The sequence below is a fragment of the Melospiza georgiana genome, chromosome 18, assembly GCF_028018845.1.
Source record: "Melospiza georgiana isolate bMelGeo1 chromosome 18, bMelGeo1.pri, whole genome shotgun sequence".
In the NCBI taxonomy this organism is placed as follows: domain Eukaryota; kingdom Metazoa; phylum Chordata; class Aves; order Passeriformes; family Passerellidae; genus Melospiza; species Melospiza georgiana.
This window is the reverse complement of record NC_080447.1, coordinates 3,668,599-3,690,168: the sequence shown is the minus strand read 5'-3', so window position 1 is coordinate 3,690,168 and position 21,570 is coordinate 3,668,599. Positions and strand designations below refer to the sequence as shown.

Below are 21,570 nucleotides of genomic sequence, written 5' to 3'. Positions count from 1 at the left end.
ATAGAACATTGAAATTGTGTTCATCAGTGTTATGGCCCAGTGCACTTGTTCCAAAACACAGATCAGGTTTGGAGTAATCCGTGGCAGGAGTGGGACTGGATGGGCTTTAGGATCCTTCCAAACAATTTTGGGGTTCTGTGAACAAATGAAAGAAAACTTTTGATCCTAACACTGACTTTGTCCCTCAGCCGAACAGCCTTAAGTGAGAAGAAACCCACTGTAAAGCCCAAATCTCCTGAGAAGAGCAAACCTGAGGAGAAGGACCCTGAGAAGTCTCCCACTAAGAAACAGGAAGGTGGGAGCTGCAGAGAATTTTTATAGTTTTATCCTATAAAAATATTTTTATTGACATGTTTTTATGACTTCATGATTGATTTGGTTTATCTTTATTTCTAACATATCTAACTACATTTTTTTAAATAGTGATTTAAAATGCTGCTTTTATTTGTACCTCTGTGACTCTGGGCCCATCAGTGTGAGAGCAAACAGTTCTTGCAGCAGAGTGTAGGACATGTCAGTAAACCAGGCAGAAAAATTCCTGTGGGATGTAGTTCCAAGGCTTTGGTATAGTGAGGGTTTGGGATGTTATGGATTTGAGCTAGGTGGGTTTTAATTGTGCTTCACAATTTATATTGGGAAATTCTTCAGTTACAAGTGGGGAAATTGGGTAAAAAAGATGATTGAGATAGCTCAGAGCTTCTGGAGGAGACAGCACAGCCAGGGGGGACAGGGGTTGTGCTCAGAACTTTAGTCTGGTGGAAGAGTGGGAAGACAGGAGTTTGGACTCCCTTCCTCCTGGCAGGAAGTACCAGGTTAGCTGAGAAAAGGGGAATTTCAGCATCCAGCCAAGCAGGGTTAGAGGGAGGTGTTCCAGAGGAGCAGAGGGGAATTTGAGCCCTTTAGGGCAGTGAGAAGGGAGTGACTGAGGTGGGCCTGACCATTGTGTGATAGATGGAACTCCCCAGAAAGGGTCCATGGCGGGATGGGACAGCAGGAGGAAGCTGGCAGCAGCCACCTCCTGCTCCTGGTGGGGTGAGAACTTCATGGCAAGTCATGAACTCTTTGCTGGTCCACGTTTGGTGGCAGTTCCTGAGGAGAAGTACCTGACCCTGGATGGATTTCACCGGTTCGTGGTGGACCGCTCCAAGCAGGACATCCGGAGCGTGTGGAGAGCCATCCTGTCCTGTGGCTACGACCTGCACTTTGAGAGGTACAGCCTGCAAACCTCTCTGAGGAGGTGATACTCACTGTACTCTTTAAAACACTTGGGATCAAGTCTTCCTAATCCAAAAAGCTTTAACACTCCCACCCATGGCTGCAAGGCCTGTAAGGAAATCAGTTATTTCCTCAAAATGCATTTTAAAGGTCACTTACTGTCCAAATGCAGGTCCTAATTTCTTGTGCACAGCATGGCTGACAAAATCAGATGCCACAGTGTCCTTTAGAGCTTCCAAGCTGTATAATAAATTACCTGAAGGGAGCTGTAGCTCCATGTCTGTCCCTGGTTTCCTTCCCCAGCCAGTGCACTGGGTCATTCTTTAACTGGCAGGGTTGTTACTGGGTCAGAAATGCTTTAGAAGAGGGAACTGTTAAATTTCTTCTTAATATTGTAGAGGAAGAAAGTCCCTTAAATGAATTCTCCTTATCTGCCTGTCAGGCCATAGGCTAATTGCCCCTTATCATCTCCAGAGGAGATAGTGCACTAAGAGAGCTTAATAGGCAATGCCTTTGTGCCTAATTATTTAATACCAGTGATGAGAAGTGGCTGATGAATCAGCTTTTGGCCTCACACTGGGATTCTTGGCATGGAACAGCTCTGCTCAGGGAAAGGGGAGTGAAGAGCAGGGCACCAGCTTCTACTCCAGGTGTGTTGAGGTCTCTAGCTTGTCAGAGTGACCCCAAGAAAAGTTGGAAAGTCTCTTTTCCCAGCCTGATGCTTGAAGGAGGAGTCAGGGCTCTTCATTTCTCATTCTCAAGGTTGTTTATGATAACTTATCTATAAAAAAATTTCTCCTGTCCAGCCGAGGTTCGCTCAGCACAACAGCCCAGGCACTCTGCCTGCCCCCAGAATGCTGTTATATCTTTATACTAAAAGCTACTTATACAATATTTACAATTGCTTTCCAATACCTATCACCTATGTTAGACAGTGAGCTTCTACTCTAAACCAATCTGTAAGTGCCAACATCACAGCAGAAGATGGAGGCCAAGAAGAAGGAGAAAGGCTGGACATGCCCAGATCCCTCCATCTTGCCCTCTGAATCCCCATTCTACAAACCCCAAAATCTACTTTTTCACCCTGTGATAAATTCACTGTCATTCTACTTAATTTGTCAGGGCTTGCAGATCTTCATCTAAGCTTGGTAACTTGCTCCACAGGTCATAATCAAAACCACAGGAGCATCTTGTGCTCTGTGCCAGGGTCTCTGAGACCCCTGGCAGGGCTCTTGGCTGCTCAGGACAGCCAGAGGGATGGCACAGGTGCAGTTTTACTCCAGGTGTGTCTGTCCAGCACCCCGTGAGCGAGCAGCCGTGCCCTGTCCCCCGCAGGTGTGCCTGCATCGACGCGCGGCACGCGCAGAAGGCGTCGCGCAAGTGGAGCCTGGAGATGGACGTGGCGCTGGTGCAGTACATCAACCGCCTGTGCCGCCACCTGGCCATCACCCCCGCCCGCCTGCACCCCCACGAGGTGTACCTGGACCCAGCTGATGCTGCAGACCCCAGGATCTCCTGTCTCCTGAGTATGTGGGTGGTTGGCACAGAGGGTTTCTTCAGGAAAAGGGTTGGGAGCGCTCCTGGTGTTCCTTTGGAGGTTGGGTGTGAGCGTGTTCACAGGGGTCTGAGGGTGAGGGAAGAGACAAGGATCTGACTCCATGTTTCAGAAGGCTTGATTTATTATTTTATGATATATATTATATTAAAACTGTACTAAAAGAATAGAAGAAAGTACTTCATCAGAAGGGTTAGCTAAGAATAGAAAAAGAAAGAATGATAACAAAAGCTTGTGGCTCGGACAGAAAGTCCACAGCTGACTGTGATTGGCCATTAATTAGAAACAACCACATGAGGCCAATCAAAGATGCACCTGTTGCATTCCACAGCAGCAGATAATCATTGTTTACATTTTGCTCCTGAGGCCTCTCAGCTTCTCAGGAGGAAAAATCCTAAGGAAAGGATTTTTCATAAAAGATGTCTGTGCCAGTGGTGGGGGCTTGGTGGGATGAGGGGAGTGCTGGGTCTGGATCTTCTCTCTCCTTGGGTGTCAGGGGTGCACTGCAGCTGCTCCCTGCTCTCCAAGCAGAATTTCCAGCTCAGGCTGGAGCAGGAAGTACCTGGTGGGTCCAGCTTGCAGGGGAAAGAAGGCTGGATTTCCAGATTTTAAATCCTGTTCTAAGTACTTTAGGAAGAAAATTCAGTGATAATGGCAGATTCTGGACTCACACCCAGAGACTGGAGATCCCAGAAGGAGCATCAGGGATGCTCTTCCTGCATCCTCAGCACAGGAATCAGAGGGGCTGCTTTGTGTGGCTCATGGCCCAAACCTGCTGGGGTTTGCAGGAGGTGGAACAGGGATCTGTTCCTGTCCTGACTGGGAGTTTCCCTGTGCAGATGTCCCCGTGGAGAGCCTGAGGCTGCGCTTTGCCCTGCTGCAGTCCCTCAACACCACCCTGGAGACTTTCTTCCTGCCCCTGGTGGAGCTGCGCCAGAGCGAGATGTACGGGAACAGCATCGCTGCCCTGCTGCAGGAGGCAAAAGGTCAGCTGGGCACTGACCACAGGACAGGGCACTGACCATGGGCACTGACCACAGGGCACTGCTGCAAGGCACTTCTCTCTTGGTTTGCTTTTAAAGCACAGGGAGATTATCCTCATGACACCACAACCGCAGAGGAAGTTGTTCCATCTTCTGTGTCTGTGGGTCTTTATCCCCTTGGGAGTATCCAGAAATCAAAGCTTTGTTAGTTAACAAGCAGGTCAGGTGAAAGTCTCAGGACTTCCCTGTTTGAGCATTTTCTTGATCTTGCTAATGCTACAAGTGTATCAGAGTATTTTTACAGCTTTCATTAGACATCAAAAAACCCCCAGATCTGGGACATTACATTGCCCAGATTTGTTTTATGAAGAATCAACCAGGGGTGTCAGTGTGTGAAAGGAGTTTCTTGTATTGGCCCAGCTGGAAAAAAAACACTTTTGAACCAGTGTGGGGGAGTAAGGAATGTTCAGAGATTTCTCTTCACAGAGATATGAGGTATTAAATATATTTTTGGGGCAGTGTCACAGCCCTATTTTTTATCATTTCTTGCCTGTAGCTTTACTGTCAAAACATCTCAGACTGCTGAAAACTATTTGGCAAAATGTTCCTATTTACAGAGATTGTGGTGGAGTTGCAGAGATCTAATTATAGAACATTGGAATTGTGTTCATCAGTATTTCATCCCAGTGCACTTATTCCAAAAAATATGAGGAGCAAATAGATGGGACTTGGAGAAACCTGGACTGTGGAAGGTGTCCCTGGTGGAACTGGATGAGTGGAATCATGGAAATGATACTGTGAAATATTGTTTTAAAATATTTTAGATTAGCCATGTCTCAGAAGGAGAAATTTTTATTCTGTCATTTTCCACTGGAGAATTTCAGGGGTAGATTAACTCTGCTGAAATGTGTTTGTTTCTTCAGGTTTAATCTTTTATGACACAAAAGTCACTGTCATGAACAGAGTGCTCAACGCCACCGTCCAAAGAACCGCTGACCACGCAGCCCCAGAAATCACCCTGGACCCCCTGGAGATCGTTGGAGGTACAGCAAGCACCGATCCTTCCCAGCAGCTCAGAGCTGCTTTCCCCCAGCTCAGCTGCTCTGTGAGGCTGGGGGTTCACTTTCCCTTTGTGTTGCACAGGGGAGATCCGTTCCTCAGAGAACTCCTACTTCTGCCAGGCCGCGCGGCAGCTGGGCTGCGTCCCCTCGTCCCAGCTCTGCGTCAAACTGGCCAGCGGGGGAGACCCCACCTACGCCTTCAACATCCGCTTCACCGGCGAGGAGGTGCACGGCACCAGTGAGTGCAGGCACGGGGACAGAGGGGACAGGGACAGGGCACCAGGGAGTGCAGGGATAGGGGACAGGGAGTGCAGGGGACAAGGTCAGGGGATCCGCTTCACTGGCAAGGAGGTGCACGGCAGCAGGGAGTGCAGGGACAGGGGATGGGGCACCTGGGAGTACAGGGCACCAGGGAGTGGGGACAAGGGGACAGGGCACCAGGGAGAGGGAATAGGGGAGTCATGGCACATCAGGGAATGGGGACAGGGGTGCCATGGCACCAGGGAGTGGGGACAGGGGCTCCATGGCACCAAGAAGTGGGAACGGGGGTGCCATGGCATGAGGGAGTAGGGACAGGGAGTCCATGGCACCAGGGAGAGGGAATAGGGGGTACATGACACCAAGGAGTGAGGGCACAGCTCCATGGCACCAGGGCGTGGGCACATGGGGATAGGGCACCAGGGAAGGGGGGGACGTGGGGATCCATGACACCAAGGAGTGGGGACAGGGGTGCCATGGCATCAGGGAGTAGGGACAAAGGGACAAGGTACCAAGTGAGTTGGGACAGAACTCCATGGTACTCCCTGGTCTGCCCAGGGAGGTGATGGAGTCACCATCCCTGGATGTGTTTAACAAAAGCCTGGATGTGGCACGAGGTGTCAGGGAACAGGTTTGACTCAGTGATCTTAAAGCTCTCTTCCAACCGTGTGATTCTGTGATTCTGGCACCAGGGACAGGGAGCAAGGGGGTCATGGCACCAGGGAGTGGGGACAGGGACAGCCCAAGTGGCATCCCCCAGGGACAGCCCAGCTCTTCAGCACAACCTGCCTCATGTGGACTTTAAGGAGCAGCATTCCCTTGTGGGTGGAAAAGAATGGGATCCCCCTGGAGTGTTTGCACCAGGAGGAGACTGGGTTTAACCATGGGATGAGGGATTTCAGCTTTGCAGAGCTGTTCCTTGGGGTGTTTATTGAGGCAGATCCCAAAGAACAAAGGGATCCCTGCTCTCCAAATCCACGTAGGCTCTGCTGGTCCTTGGTGGAGATCCATGGGGGAATGTGGAGCCAGAGAGCCCAGAACACATTTCTGACATCCCCAGCTCTGTCACCTGTCTGAGGTGTGAAGGAAGGGAGTGTACAGCCATCAGCTGAGCCAAGGCTCCATGGAATCTTCTCCCAAGGGGAATTCTTGTCTGCTGAAGGGCTGTGGTGGTACTGACAGTGTTTATCAGGAGATAAATGTTGTGGCTGTGGCTCAGCAGCTGTGCTGATCCCTGGAGCATCCCCTCCATTGTTGTAGGACAGCCTCATCCATCTCCTAATCCAGCACCAAATCCCATTTGCAGGCCAGCTGGTAGAACAAATATTCCTGCTGTTCTTAGAGTGCTGGAAAGCAAAGCAGCATTTAGGGATTCAGCAGGAACAAAGGAATGTTTTCACTGTTTTCCCTTTCTCTTTTCCAGGTGGATCTTTCCGTCACTTCCTTTGGCAAGTGTGCAAAGAGCTCCAGAGCTCCTCCCTCTCCCTGCTCCTGCTGTGCCCCAGCTCTGCTGTCAATAAGAACAAGGTGTGAGATCCCAGTGCCAAAAATGAGGGGATTTTCTCTTTTTGAATGCTGGGTTAGAACAGGAGTGGGACATTGGGTCAGAGGTGCAGAGAGAGGCCTCAGATCCATGAAACCAAGCAGATCCCATATCCTGGGAGAGCTGGGAGTTGGTGATCCCATGGTGCACCTCTTGTGTGCAGCAAAATGGAACAGAATTTTTATTCTGTGGCCTTACTCCAGGAATGTCACCAGAAAAGTCTGTCAGGTTGCCAGGAGAATAGGATGCTCCATCCATGCTATTTAGTGTCTTATTTGCTAGAAACAAGATAAAGCTGATAGTCCAAAGAATTCTCAGTAATTCCTTCCTGGGAATGTTCTTAGGGTAGGAAACAGTTTGATTCCCTCAGCTTAAGACCAACTGTGTAGCAAACCTGGCTCTGCAAATCCAAGCTCAGAAACATCCCACAGCTGAAAGGCTTGGATATCAAACTGATGTAACAAGTCCAGAAAATGCTGTAAGTGTTGATCAACAGCTTGGCAAAATGGGAACCAACCAAAATGGGGTTGATTGGGTCGGGAAGTGGTAAGATAAGGTGATAGCAGTGTGTAAAACACAGGGACTCCTGCTGTGCTGGAGCAGATCCTTTGGTACCCAACTGCACATTTCCTGCCTGGAGCAGGAAGGATGCCCTGGCACAGCCAGCCCCTCAGGCTGTGGGCAGCTGCTCAGTGCTGTTTCCTCCACAGGGGAAGTACATCCTGACCCCCAGCCCCATCACCTACGCCGAGGAGCAGCTGTTCCATTTCTTCGGGCAGCTCCTGGGCATCGCCATCCGCGCCGATGTTCCTCTGCCCCTGGACCTCCTGCCCTCCTTCTGGAAGACCCTGGTGGGAGAGCCCCTGGATCCTGATGTGGATCTGCAGGAAGCTGATATCCTCACCTACAACTACGTCAAAAAGTTTGAAAATGTAGGTTCCTTCTTCGTCTTCCCTGCTTTTCCTCAGGATTCCCCCATGGCACAAATGTGCCTGCCCTCGCTGGTGGCTGCCAGGTGGTTTTTGTGGCAGCAGGGTTGGGAGATGAGTGGATTCCTCTTGGATGCAGGATTTTACATCCTGTTGCCTTGGAGAAGTTCCCCACACTCCCAGCTGGTGGAATTCCAGCTTCTGAAATATTTACTGGAATTGCTAAACCAGGCTAGAACCCCTAAAGCAGGATTTTGCTGTTGGAGTCCCCATTGTGGGGACACCTGTGAGGAGGCAGTGCCATGCTGGTGACCAGGTCCTTGTCCTTGCTGTGTGACAGATCAGTGACGAGACAGAGCTGGAAGCGCTGTGTGCCGAAATCGCCTCCCAGCACCTGGCCATGGAGAGCCCCGACTGCCCCAACAAACCCTGCTGCAAATTCACCTACCTGAGCCTCACTGGGGAGGAGGTGGAGCTGTGCCCCAGGGGCAGGCACATCCCTGTGGGGTAAGGAGCAGCCTTCCAGGCAGGATGTGGCACAGAACATCTCTGGAATCGTTCTCCAAGCGCAGCCTCTCCAGAGGTGCTTTTGTAACAAGTTGCAATGATCTGGGAAAGCTTTGCTTTGTGAGAAGGTGGCAGAACTTGGGATCAGTGGTGCTGTTTGGCTCTGTAAGGGAGAGAGGACTGGGCTGGTCCCAGCTGTGAGGGCTGGGCAGGTGAGAGGGGACGAGGAAGTGGAGGACAGCAGAATTAACTGGGAAGCATCAGAATGGCAAGTGTGTATTGCCAATTCTGGATTGTTCCAGATCAGGATCTCTCCATAAAACCCTTCCCTGTGTAACACAGGTGGGGCTCAAGGGCTCTCCCAGGAGTTCTCCCTCAGCCAGGTCTCTGCCCCTGCAGGTGGGAGAACAAGGACGTGTACGCGGCCGCCATCCGGAGCCTGCGCATGCGGGAGCTGCAGAGCCCGGAGTGCATGACAGCAGTGAGGGCAGGGCTGGGCTCCATCATCCCCCTGCAGCTCCTGACCACGCTCACCCCCCTGGAGATGGAGCTGAGGACCTGTGGCCTTCCCTACATCAACTTGGAATTCCTCAAGGTGCTTTGGCCACACTCCTGTGGGACACAGAGAGGGGGATCCTCCTATGGGAAGGTGGGAGGGGAGAATCTTCTGGTTCTGGTTCCTCAGCCAGGACATCCTTGGGGAGCTGCTTTGCCCTCAGGGAAGTTTATTAGATTTCACTTGATTCAGGAAATAATAGGGTGGGGTTTGTGCAGAGAGAAGAGTCTGAACTGGGGAAAATTCCTGCAGGGAGAGGGGTGAGCAGCAGTGGACATGTGTCCCTGTCCCCTCAGGCACACACCATGTACCAGGTGGGACTGATGGAGACCGACCAGCACATCGAGTTCTTCTGGAGCGCCCTGGAGATGTTCACGCAGGAGGAGCTGTGCAAGTTCATCAAGTTTGCCTGTAACCAGGAGAGGATCCCCTTCACCTGCCCCTGCAAGGACGGCGGCCCCGACACCGCCCACGTCCCCCCCTACCCCATGAAAATCGCCCCCCCTGACGGCGCTGCAGGTACGGAACCGAGGGAGGGGAGGGAAGGGAAGGGAGCTGCTGCTGCTCCCAGCTCTGTGCCCCCTTCAATGAACAGTGACAAAGGAGGGGCAGGTGGTTATGGGGGTAAATCAGGAGAGAATTGGGGTTTAAATGATGTAAAGCTAAAATTTCACCTAAAACTTGAACTACATCCCGTGGGGAGTTCCCTGCCCATGGTGGGAGAGTGGAACTAGAGCTTTAAGATCCCTTCCAACCCAGACTGTTCTGGGATTCTACCTGTAGAGATGTAGAGACACTTTGCTATTTGTCTGAAATTAAACTATTGGGAAAATACTGGCATGAGGCCTGATGGGAGAATCACAGAAACATTTACAATTCAAAAGCCCCACAAGAGGCAGGGATAGGATTTTGTTCACAGAGGTCTTAGGATGAGGGAAGAGATGAGGATCTGACTCCATGTTTTAGAAGGCTTGATTGATTATTTTATGATATATATTATATTAAAATTGTACTAAAAGAATAGAAGAAAGGATTTTATCAGAAGGCTGGCTAAGAATAGAAAAACAAAGAGGAATGATAACAAAGGCTTGTGGCTCGGACAGAGAGAAATTAATTAGAAACAACAACATGGCCCAATGACAGATGCACCTGTTGCATTCCAGATAATCAATGTTTACATTTTGTTCCTGAGGCCTCTCAGCTTTTCAGGAGGAAAACTCCTAAGGGAAGGATTTTCCATACAAGCTGTCTGTGCCAGTGTTGGTTTGGGTGTAACCGTGGCGGTGCTGTCGCGCAGGCTCCCCGGATTCGCGGTACATCCGCGTGGAGACGTGCATGTTCATGATCAAGCTGCCCCAGTACTCCTCGCTGGACATCATGCTGGAGAAGCTGCGCTACGCCATCCACTACCGCGAGGATCCGCTCAGCGGCTGAGCGCGAGCCGGGAACGCCTGGAGGTGACTCCGTGACTCTGCCCAGTGGAAGGAACCCCTTCAGTTCCCATCCAGCGCCTCCCCTGGCATGAGCTGGGGGTTAATTTATTTCCTGAACCTTCGTTCCCATTACAGTAATTCCCGGAAGACTTCCATTTTGTATTCGTAGACTTTGTGGTGGACTGGTTCTTTTGCTGCCTTGTTTGTGGAATATTTGTAGGATAGTTTAGTAAAGACCGGTTTGTGTATAATTTAATTTTGGGGGAAAAAACCTTTCCACCTGTACATTTCTAATTTTGTAATCCACAATGGTCTGCCCCGTGCAAACACCACTGGCAGGGAGGGCATTCTGAGGCCGGGAGCCCTCAGAGGGGAAGGCTCATGGATCGCTCTCCCTGAGAGGTTTTTGAGTACAAAAATGCCAGGTTTGGGTGTGGGGAGGGAATCACTGCATGGGCAGGAGCAGAGCACAGGCAGGATTTGTGGCACTTGCTTGAGGTTCGAAGCAGAACTTTGCTGCCAAACTGCTTTTCCACCTTTCCACCACTTTCCTTGAAATTTTTCTAAACTCTGACCAAGCACATGGGGGCTGCCACAGGGAACTGGGGGGTTCAGCTCAACACTTTTGGGAAAATTTCTAATAGAACAGTGAAAGGGTTGTGATTCCGTTGGGTTCCTGCCCTAGATGTTCTTGAATGTCTGCTTTGCTTAGCAACAAAATAATTTATTGTAATTAAAATACGAGCAGAACAAAACAGCTTCTCTCCAAAGGGTGTAAGATACCACAGTCCATCCCAAAATCCGGGACTTTATCCCATTTCCCAACGAGCTCTCAGAACAACCAGGAGGTGCTCAAACACCTGGAACTCGTTTTTGTACTCAAATATCTTTGATCCAAGAGCAAATTACCCTAAAAACCTCTGACACCCGGCAGGAGGACGAAGCTCCTGTTCTGTGTGGAAAGCTGGGAGGCAGCTGCGGAGCAGGAACAACTCCACGTTTCACTGGTGTTCTGTGGAATGTTCTGGATGGTTCAGAGCAGCCCCTCCACAGGTGTCTCATCCCTCAGCAGGATTTCTGGGACACTCCAGCTCTGCTGATCCCTCGGATCCTGAGTTCTGAGGAAGAGACGATCCCGGAATCCGTCGGTGCTGTCCGTGAGCCGAGTGCCGGCGCGGAGCCGCCCGGGAGGCTCCGGCTGAGGTGACCGAACCTCCAGCTCGGTGTCCCCTGGCTCCAGAACAGCTCCTGGGAATCCCAAATGTATTTATTGTACATTATTGTGAATAGTGGGAATGCTGAGTGCGTGGGGTGTGGGAGAGGCGCTGTGAGTTGGGGATGGGTGTCCTTGTTCTTCCGTGAGCGAGTGGGAATGGGAATGTGTGTGCAGCACTCGTAGGTAGTCGTCGGCATCCGGAGTCTCCCAAGCCCGTGGTTAGGAAGCTGTTACCCTCCCAATGCATATTGCCCTGTCCAAGGAACAGATCCATGTAGGAAGAATATTTACTCTTGAATCTCGTCCATTTCCTGGTAGAAGCGTTGATGTAGCTCAGAAACCACTCGGAGCAAGCGGGAACACCTGGAGTTTACAAAGACCAAGGGGAAAGGAAGCTGAAGGGGCGGCTCGGAGCCGGTTTGTTCCCAGACAGGAAAGGTGGGGAGCACTGGCTGGATTCCATGGCACAGCTGTGGCCCAGGCTGGGCTCTCCCTGGGCTTTCCTGGGGTCCAAGCCCGAAATGCTGAGGGGCCGTCCCGGAGGGCTCCGTGTGCCAGCGGTTCCCAAGGCTCCAGTTCCAGCTGTGAGTGAGAAGCTGCTGCTGCTGTGTGTGTGCTCCTTGGGGAAGCACATCCGAGTGGAGCACACTGCACCCGGCCCCGGGCGTGTGCTGGAACGTTACTTGATCCGTATTTATTACAGTTAATTATTTATGATTACAAATAACGAACTTCTCGTCGCTGCCGTTTGCACCTGGGGGTGTAAATGAAGCTTCTTCTACAGGACAAATGTCGCACCAATAACCAACTTCCATCGACTTTGGTTTGTTCTGGAGAACAGGATGAGCCCCACAAGAGGAATTGTGGGAGTTTTTTGGCTTTTTTTTTTTTTTTTTTTTTAATTCCATGCTCCTGGGAAGGAAGTGCTGCAGCACCTCAGCTGTGGCTCAAATGGCCTTTTAATTAAAGCTTTTCTAATCATCCTTAATTCCTCGTGCTTTAAATGAACTTGACATTGTCTGTACTAGGCTTGTTTGTCGAAGCAAAGATTGGTTTGTGATGATTATTATTATTTTTTTTAATATATATTCATTCAGAATGTAAAATTATACTAAACAATGGAAAAACTCTGGAGCTGGGTATTAGTTCTAGCTTGGTGTGTGTCCATCTCGGTTCCATACACGGCATTAACCTGTAAGTGCTCTTGGCCATCGAGTGTACACCTGCATAAAGGAGATTCTTAACATCCCTGGAGGTGTTTGTGTCCTTCTTTGGGGTGCAGGGAATGGGATCCATGCTGGAGCTGCCTGAGGCAGAGCAGGAAGGGCAGAAAGGGAGCTGCTGTTCTCTGTTGGAATCCCACCTCTCTGGGTGTGCTTGGAACAGGAGGAATGTCAGGATTTTGTACCAAATGGAAGCAGGGCCACTGCTGGGGTTATTCCTTTGGGATATTCCTTGTGCCTGAGGCACAGCACAGGCTCTGCCACCTCAGTCATTAATTATTTGCCATATTTAATGATTCCTGACCCACAGCACCCTATTATCCATCCCAAACCTCAGGGACCAGCTCCCATTCCCTGATCTTCCCACGGCCCTTCTCCCCAGGAATGGGAAGAGGAGAGGTTTGGTGTCCCCGTTTTTAAATACTTTATTCTTTTCTTGTGTAAATAAGCACATTTGGTGGGAGCATCTGTAAAATGTCTTTATTTTAGGAGGAAGTTCCCTTCAGCCTTCGTTGGATGGAGCTGGCACCTGAGGCAAGGCCTGGGTAAGGACCCTAATTAGCCAGGGGTGGCCAATTAGCCCTTCCAGTGCCATCTGCTGTACCTCCTTAATTAGGCTGATGCTCACAGGTGTTATACAGGATCTGCTCCACTTCCCAAAGTCCCAGGGATTCCAACAGTACCAGAACCCAGGGAATAATGGCAGGAATGGATCCTCAGCAGGGGCTGTGCTCCTGTGTCACCCTAGGGGACAGATGGCACTGCACAACAGTTGGGGACAGCATCAGAGAAATTTTATTCCAAGAAACTTAAAAAGCTTTAAACTTGAAAATGCAGCACTGAGAAGCCTTGGAGCCCCAACCCTCAAACCTGCTCTGCGTGGGACAGGTCTGGAGCACAGACTGCTCCCTGTTGGTGTCACCAGCTGTCCCTGAGGATTCCATGGCAGGACTCACACAGAGCTCAGGGTGGCACAAGGAGCCCACACGGACACAGGACTCAGGTGGGGCCCAAGGTAAGACTCAATTTGATGCCTTGGGGGTGGTGCTCGAGGCGATCAGAGACATAAAAACCTTAAGTTTGCTCTCACAGATTAAAAATAGAGATTTAGAAAATGGTCACTGCCTAAAAATTGAAGCTGAGTGTCAGAATTTGCCTGCAGGAGTCTGGCAGAGCCCAGGGGCAGGGCTGGGTGCTCCATGTTCTCCACAGGCTCTGGCTCACTCCTCCGGGTGCCCGGCTGCTGGGCTCTGGCCTTTTGCCTTATGGGAGGGGGAGAAGAAAAATGTTGTTTTCAAATATGACTTTGTAAGGGGAGGGCTGTGAAAAGCAGCTCCTTGTGCTGGCAAAGCCACCAGGAGCTGCCCTGCAGCCTCACCTTGGAGCTCCTGCGCCGGAGGCCGCTGCGCCCGTCCCACAGCCCCAGGCTCCTTCCTGCTGCTCCTGTGGCACCAGAGCTGGGGGACAGGGACAGGCTCAGAGGAGGCAAAGCCACCCGTGCTGGATAAACACAGCACAGCTGGGAGAGGGAGAGGCCCTTGAGTCTCCTCTGACCCTGGCCCAGATGTTTCAGAGCAGAACCAGCTCCTGTTCAGAGCCCAGGTGAGAACAGAGCACTCACAGGTAACAAGGCTTTAACCTACATTTTATCCCAGTGACCACTGGGTCTGTTCTATTTTGAGATAAAAACCTAAATTTGTTGATTTGTTGTTTGAAACTCGGATAAGCACCAGCCAAATTCAACTGAGTGAATCTGAAAGCTTTGGAAAACCCTTTCAGGCACAGGCAAGCCAAGGGGCTCTACATTTGCAGCACAAGAAGGGGAATGGAGCAGAGGGAATGGCATTACCTTGGCTGGGCTGGAGAGGCTCTGGAGGAGCTGGCAGTGAAGGTTCCTGCCTGGAAGGGCTGAGCAGCTCTTGCCCGGGGTGCTGTCCCAGCTGCAGAGTCACCTCTGTCCTTCTGTGTCCCCTCAGTGCCACTGCCCTTGCCGGGCCTGCCCCGCGCGGCCGCAGCGTCACCGGCTCTCCCAGGAGGGGACAGTGCCACCTTCCCAGCCTTGGCCACCTCCGTCCTCAGCCTGGTGCCTGCAGCAGGGCACAGCCCCAGCTGCCCAGAGCCCTCTGCGTGCCAAGGAGAAACATCTCCTGCATGGACAGGAACAGCGACTTCAGCACCAGGAACAACCCCAGTGTCCACCCCAAGGACACAATTCCAGTGATTTAACCCTCCCTCCCTGAGCCCAGCCCAAGAGCAGAGGATGAAGATTTCTGAGAGAGAACAGGGTAAGAGAATCTCCCTCCCCAGGGAGCTCAGGGCAGCTCAGGCTGTGCTCTGCCCACACCTTGGTGCCGGACGCGTCGCCGAGCCGGCTCTGGTGAGTCCCGTCTGTCCCCGTGGGGCTGGGCTGGCACCTCCTGGGCTGCAGTGTCACCCGTGGGGCTGGCAGGGCGCAGGTCACAGTGGTGCTGCACACAACACACAGGGCTGCTCAGATGAAAATCCCTGGGAAAACTGCAGAGCAGCAGCACTTGGGGATGTTAAGGTGAGTAGGGAGTTGTGGAATCCCAGAATGGTTTAGAGATCTTAAAGCTCATCCAGTTCCATCCCCCTGTCAGGCTGGACTGGGCTTGGAGCACCCTGGGTTACTGGAGGTCCCTGCCCGTGGCTGGGATGGGATGGGCTTCAACATCCCTTCCAACCCAAACCATTCTGGGATTCTGTGATAAGCTCTGAAGTTTGAGCAGATCTCATTCCCAGATTCTGCTGTCCCCCAGGAGAGGAGAGGCCCAGAACAACCAACCCAAGCCCAGCTTCAGCAGCTTGTTGGGACTATGAACCATGGCACAGAGAATGGGTGAGCTCAGCATTCTCCCATCTTGTCTGGAGCAGCAGCAGATTCCAGAGGACTCTTCCTTGGACAAGCCACTCCCAGAGTCTGTTCCCTCCTTCCCCTCCCACCCAGTTTCACCCCTGTGCTCCTCTCTCCCCTCAGCTGACTCATCCAGGCTTCAACTTCATTTTCTGTGTGATTCAAACATTCTGATTGTGCAACTTCAGGCTCTTTTGTTTAGTTTCATTTCAAGAGCTTTCAAATTAATCCAGTACTTTTCAGGAGGAGCCTCAGTGCAGCACAACCCTTCACATAGATCCCAGAGCTTTGTGTGGGGAGTTCTGAGCCAGGGGCAGCTCCCTGAATTCCTGGAATGTGCCACAAGAGCCCCTGGGACTGGGCCCATCCTCAAACAATGGGATGTGCCCAGCAGAGCCTGTCCTGTGCAGTACCTGGTGATGAAAGAGAATCTCCTCTTCCAGCTGGATGCCACAGAATTCACATGGAATCATGATGTCTCCTTCTGCCTGCACAGCTTGGGGCTGGGCTGAAGGGACAGTCCTGTGGCTGTTGGAGTCCCCCCTGTATTCCCATGGACTTGGAGAAGAACTTCTCTTGCTGAACGAGGCAAAGGCACTTGCTGGGTTACACCCTGTCTGTTACACAAACAACATGGAAAAATCACCTCTCCTGATGAGCCAGGTGGGCACTGAAAACCACTTTCCTTGGCAAAGACCCAGAGTTCTCCCAGTGTCAGCCACACCCTTCCACACCCTCTCAGTGACAGCCACAGAAAAGTCATCACTGCAAACCCCAGGACACAAGGAAATCTCAAACCTGGTGAAGGATCAGATCTTCAGCAGGACACAGCTCCTCACAGAACTCACAGGGCAACATGGTCATGTCCTTGTCTGTAAGAGAAGAAAGGATTTCATCCTCTGTGAGCCTGGTAAAAACCTCCTGCTGCATCCTGAAACCTGTGATGCCATTTCTCCCTCAGAACAAGCTGCACTCCAGGTTCCCCCAGATCCTCCTTCCCACCATTTTTACTTCCACAAGAACCTTGTTTCCCACCTGGGCTCCCACCACACACCAAGGTCAGAGACCCACTCATTTAATCAGCTTTTATTTCTTCCCTTACTGCTTTGCTTTAGGAGTCTCAAAGTGACTGATTTTCACCTTTTAAAATACTTAGATAATCTTTAACATTCCCAATCCAAATTTTCCTTTTCCCCTCCCCTCAGATTTAAGGATAAACCCCACCACAACAGTGTTTATACCTATTTTGCTGTGGTTTGATGTGCTAAAGGAGCCTGGAGAGTCACAGGAGAAGATGCTGGACAGGTCTGTTGCCCCAAGGAGGGCAGATTGTCCAGGCTCTTTGGTGTAGTCACACTCCCAGAAATCCCTGGCCATGTCAGCTGCAGTGTTATGCTGAGCATTATTCTCACTCTGCAGGCTGAGGGCCAGCACATAGTCCAGGTCAGCATTCCAGTCTTCAGCAAGCTGGGGATGGAGGAGTTCAGGTCTCTCCAGCTCATCCCCTTCAAAAGAGAAACATTGTAAACTGGGGAGAACATCAAACCTGCCACCAGCAGCTCCCTCTGGACATCAGACCCAGCCCCAGGGATCCTCCAGGAGTTCAGCATCTCCAAGCCAAGGACACCTCTAACAAATCCAGGAGGATGGAGAAAAATCATAGCCCAAATTACAGGGAGCAAACAACTCCAGTTTCATTTTTAAGCCAGGTACTTTGAGACAAAAACAAAAGAAGAAACTGGGCTTTTATCCCAGGCACCTCAGCACTCCTGGCTTACACCTCATTCCATGGGTAAACATTCCCCCTGGTGCCTCTGGAGCATTCACTATCCTGTAATTCCACAGAAAGGAATCACAGAACCTCACACCTGGACCAGCTACCAAATGACAGCCAGTTCTTCTTCCTTTGTCCACTTTTTCCTTACTTTTGATTTCTTTGGGCTGCTCCCACAAATGCCCTTAAGATTCTTGTCCTTAGGGGTTCTGCACCTTAAGATTTTCTCTTTAGGGGTTCTGGTCCCTTAAGATTCTGTCCTTAGGGGTTCTGCCCCTCAGGATTCTGTCCCTTAAGATTCTGTGTTTAAGGGTTCTGTCCCTAAGGTTCTGTGTCTTTTAAGATTCTGTCTTCAGGGGTTCTGTCTTTAGGGGTTCTGTGTCCTAAGATTCTGTCTTTAGGGGTTTTTCTTTAGGGGTTCTGCCCCTTAAGATTCTATTTTTAGGGGTTCTGTGTCTTAAGATTCTGTCTTTAGGGGTTCTGGTGCCTTAAGATTTGGTCTTTAGGGGTTCTGTCCCTAAGCTTCTGTGTCTTTTAAGATTCTGTCTTTAGGGGTTAAGATTCTGTCTTTAGGGGTTCTATCCCTTAAGATTCTGTCCTTAGGGGTTCTGCCCCTTAAGATTTTATCTTTAGGGGTTCTGGTCCCTTAAGATTCTGTTTTTGGGGGTTCTGCCCCTTAAGATCCTGTCTTTAGGGGTTCTGTCCCTGCAGTTGTATCCTTTCAGGGGTTCTGTCCCACAGCCCCTCTAGATCTCTCTTCCCAGCTCTGGCTCCTCCCCAGCCCATCCCTGGTCTCCGGTACCTGCTCCCCGCCGCTTCCCCGTGGCTCCACCCTCACTCCGGGGCGCGGTGGCGCCGTCCGTGTCCGGTGTGTCCGGTGTGTCCGGTGTGTCCGGTGTGTCCGGTGTCCCGCAGCCCCGGGAGCCCCGCGCCGCCCTCTCCGGCGTGCCCCGAGCCCCGCAGAGCCGCGGGTGCTCCGGCAGCTCCCTGAGCAGGACGTGGCGGCCGCAGCGGCCGCAGGGCTCGGTCCTGGCCCCGCAGTAGAGCTCGTGCTCCTGGAGCTTGTTGAAGGCCAGCTGGATGTCACAGAACTGGCACAGCACGGGCCGCAGGGGACACGAGGACGCCTGGAAAACACAGGGGGTTACTCTTCCCACGGGGACACGGAGTTCCCTCAGCTCTGGAGCTCTGCTGTGTCCTCAGCCACATCAGGAACAACCTGGAGTGAGCTACAACGTGGGAACGGGTTGGAGGCACAAACTCAGCAGCTGGAGCTCTCCAGATGCTCAGGACATGATTCTAAATCTGCCAGGGTCACGTGGAGCTTTCTGGATTTTCCTTTTCCCCTCCCCTCAAATTTTATTCCTGTTTTGCTGTGGTTTGATGTGCTAAAGGAGCCTGGAGAGTCACAGAAGGTGTTGGACAGCTCTGTTCCTCCAAGGTGGGCAGATTGTCCAGGCTCTTTGGAGCTTTAGATACAACCCAAAATCCAGTTGTATTCCACAGCACAGCTAAAATCCACATTGGTTTTTAGGGAACAGACTTACACTGCATTTACTGCTCAACAAGAACTGCTTGGACATGTTTTTTACCCACAGTGAACCCCCTTCAGAAGGGGTTAAAAATAGATAAAATATGTGATATTTGCAGATGCTGCACTAATAAATTATCATCATTTGCTTTATAATCCAAAAGCACCACACACACAGAGAGGCAGGATTAGCTACTCCCAGGGTTTAGAACTGGACAGATTTCCACAGAAAATCCTTTTTCCCTCAGCAATCAGCAGGCTGAGGTGGCAGCTCCAGAGCTGCCTCTAAAGGAGCCCACAGGAAAGGAAGAGATGACATTTATAACAAGATTGTCTGTGACAGCAGCCAACTGGATTCAGAACTCAGAAAATCCCACTCTGGCCTATTTTAGTTTATTTTACAGGCTATTTTTAAAGTCTGTTTGGACAGATTGAGTTATTAAAAGTCACATAATGACTCCAGCAGAAACATGAAACAGGAAAGGAATGAAAAAAGTCAAGTCAATCATACTTTAAATAGCTATTTTTCAACTGGCAAGGACAAAAAATCACCAATTATCACAGATACCCATTTGATATGAAGCCCTGAGTGGCTCCAGGACTTCAGGGCAGTTTCCAATCCCTTCTCCCAGAGGGTGTGAGTTTAGGAGCATCACTCCATAAAGGATGCACAAGCCCCAGGCTGACAGAAAAGCTCTGGAACAATCAGTGAAGCACCAGAGCATCCCCCAAGGGTTCAATAACATAAACTCCACCAACCTCATGATCCTTCAGGAGGCTGCTCTCCATCTTCATCCTGCACTTGCAGGTGACCTAGAGCAGAGAGAGCCCATGAGGAGGATTCCCAGAGGAATGAGCAGCTCCAGAGCAGAGATGTCTCTCACCTGCACATGCTCAGACTCAATGTGGTTCTTCATCTCAGACTTCGGGATGGAGTCGCTGCAGAAGGGGCACATTTCAATGTTTCTTCTACAGTGGATTTCGTGGATGATGAAATTGACTGCAGGAATGTCCTTTTTGCTGCGAGAAAGTCGCTGAGGTTACTGAGCAGAAACTCACCGACAACAAATCCAAGCAGTTGTTCACAACAAAAAGACAATGCTAAGAAAGATTTCAGTGAATTCATGGTTTGAAGTGAGCATACAAAGGCCCAGCCAGGCCTGGATATTAGTGTATTTAACATGTAAAAGTGACACTGCATTCAGATAAAATCCAGGTGGATTTATTTCCTTATGTGAAAGGCAAATCTGGCATAACACAAACAAGTTATCGCCAGGGATCAAGTTAATAAATTAGTCTGAGAAGATAAAAGTTTCTTCCTGAAAATAACTTGGCTCTGAGAAGTCAAACAGTGCTTTGGAAAGCAGTCAAACTTTTTTTATACCTGACAGATTCTGTTCCAGGATAATGGATCCATGGAATGGTTTGGGTTGGAAGGGACACCCTCCACAGAGCAGGCTGCTCAGAGCCCCAGCAGTAACAACTCTGCTCAAAATTCCCCAATTCACCTCATTTTACCCCAAAATTTCCCAATTCACCTCATTTCTAAGATGCTCGTTTTCTGTCTTGAAACCAAAAAGAAAAGGACCAAAAGGATCTGAGGCACCTGGAGCTCAGTCCTTCCTCCTGCAGCATCATTTCTACATGGATCGTCCCCTTTCCAAGAAATCCACCTTGAAAACACCTACATTAATTTTATAACCTTTTGTTTGCTAAACCCACAGCTGTTCTCTGCCCTACCAGATCCCAGGCAGCCAAAAGCCTGGCAAAGCAACAAAGTCCAACAGCAGCAACTGAACTGCACAGAACAAACAAGCCAGGCTGATGTTGCAAGAAATTGTCTGGATTCTGATGTCTCTTGGGGAAAAACAACTACAAAAAAAGTTAATTTCTTTAGCTGCTTGAATTCGAGACACGATTTGTGAGGTGACTCCTTATCAGCCACTGGGCTCTGCAGAGAGGTGTAATCAAAGAAAAACTTCCACAACAACCCTGCCCACTGATCTATCCTCGTATTTCTGCTCCTGAGCCAGGGAACTGCTGAAGAAGAATTCGGAATCGTGTCTTTTGTGCGGGTCTCGCTGAAAAGCCAGCCTGGATTTCCACCCCAACGTTTCGGTTTCTATTTCGTTCCCTGCTAAATCAGAAGGGAAATGCGACGCCCAAACGCTCAGGAAAGGCCGTACGGCCGTCCCCGCTATTTCACCGCGTTCCGGGGAGCTGAACCCCGATGTACCGGCGGGCTCGGTGAGGAGCTGTACCCCGGCGTACCGGCGGGCTCGGTGAGGGCCGGCCCACACGGACCCCGGCCCCGGGCTGGCCCTCACGGACTCCGGCCCTCACTGGGGCTGGCACTCACGGACCCCCGGCTGGCACTCACGGACCCCCGGCCCTCATCGACCCCCGGCCCCGGGGCTGGCCCTCACCGGGGCTGGCCCTCACGGACCCCCGGCCCGGCCTTACCAGTTGCCGCAGAGCCGGGACTCGGCCGCGGGCACGGCGGCGATGGCCATGGCTCCGTGCGGTGCCCGCTCCCCTCACAGCCCCGGGCACCGGGCCCGGCCGCTGCCGCCTCTGCTGCGAGGGACCGGCGAAAGCGAAAGCGCGGCCCTGCGGGGATCGCTCAGGGCTGCCGGTCCCAGGTCCGCCGGCCTGCTGAGGGTCGGTTGAGGGTGCCGGTGTCGGGTGCCAATCTCCGGCGCCGATCACCGGTGGCCCGCCCTGAGTCGGGTCAGGTCAGGTCAGGTGAGGTCGGTGCCGATCTCTGACGCCCCCGCCCGTGGCGGTGCCGGTGTGCAGCGCCGGTACCGGTGCCCGGCGGGTGCCGGTGCCCGCCGAGTCCCGCTGCCCGCGGCGGCCCCGCCCCGCCGGCCCGTCCGCCGTTGCCCGCCCCCGGCCGCGGCTGCGCGCTGCG

General features: G+C 51.5%; 2 protein-coding genes across 2 annotated transcripts in view; one reads left to right on the top strand and one right to left on the bottom strand.

Annotated features, from left to right (window-relative positions):
* The window catches only part of HECTD4 (HECT domain E3 ubiquitin protein ligase 4), a 68,129-nt gene extending 55,627 nt beyond the window's left edge, over positions 1 to 12,502 (top strand). Inside the window, exons 65-76 of the mRNA XM_058036673.1 lie at positions 189 to 295; positions 1,087 to 1,210; positions 2,551 to 2,741; positions 3,610 to 3,756; positions 4,677 to 4,796; positions 4,897 to 5,052; positions 6,496 to 6,599; positions 7,326 to 7,547; positions 7,885 to 8,051; positions 8,451 to 8,646; positions 8,904 to 9,126; positions 9,905 to 12,502. Of these exons, the coding sequence (XP_057892656.1) occupies positions 189 to 295; positions 1,087 to 1,210; positions 2,551 to 2,741; positions 3,610 to 3,756; positions 4,677 to 4,796; positions 4,897 to 5,052; positions 6,496 to 6,599; positions 7,326 to 7,547; positions 7,885 to 8,051; positions 8,451 to 8,646; positions 8,904 to 9,126; positions 9,905 to 10,041 (1,894 nt within the window). The 3' untranslated portion in view covers positions 10,042 to 12,502. The remainder of the gene's footprint in view (positions 1 to 188; positions 296 to 1,086; positions 1,211 to 2,550; positions 2,742 to 3,609; positions 3,757 to 4,676; positions 4,797 to 4,896; positions 5,053 to 6,495; positions 6,600 to 7,325; positions 7,548 to 7,884; positions 8,052 to 8,450; positions 8,647 to 8,903; positions 9,127 to 9,904) is intronic.
* A 445-nt stretch (positions 12,503 to 12,947) lies between these two features.
* TRAFD1 (TRAF-type zinc finger domain containing 1) lies at positions 12,948 to 21,494 on the bottom strand. The gene is made up of 11 exons (XM_058037264.1): positions 21,120 to 21,494; positions 19,541 to 19,676; positions 19,416 to 19,469; positions 17,928 to 18,252; positions 16,593 to 16,856; positions 16,150 to 16,223; positions 15,765 to 15,968; positions 14,824 to 14,947; positions 14,329 to 14,626; positions 13,858 to 13,936; positions 12,948 to 13,741 (listed from the first exon to the last, which is right to left on the bottom strand). The coding sequence occupies exons 1-11, from the start codon at positions 21,167 to 21,169 to the stop codon at positions 13,700 to 13,702; spliced, it is 1,650 nt and encodes a 549-aa protein (XP_057893247.1). The 5' UTR covers positions 21,170 to 21,494; the 3' UTR covers positions 12,948 to 13,699.
* Between the last annotated feature and the right edge of the window lie 76 nt (positions 21,495 to 21,570).

What these genes read in the sequence shown, in the direction of transcription:
- TRAFD1 (XM_058037264.1), bottom strand. Translation starts at nt 21,169, where the DNA reads ATGGCCATCGCCGCCGTGCCCGCGGCCGAGTCCCGGCTCTGCGGCAAC. An exon ending in GCCTCCTGAAGGATCATGAG is followed by an intron (nt 18,253 to 19,415) that starts GTTGGTGGAGTT and finishes TGTGTTTTCCAG; the next exon opens with GCGTCCTCGTGTCCCCTGCG. An exon ending in ATCAAACCACAGCAAAATAG is followed by an intron (nt 16,224 to 16,592) that starts GTATAAACACTG and finishes CTTCTCTTACAG; the next exon opens with ACAAGGACATGACCATGTTG.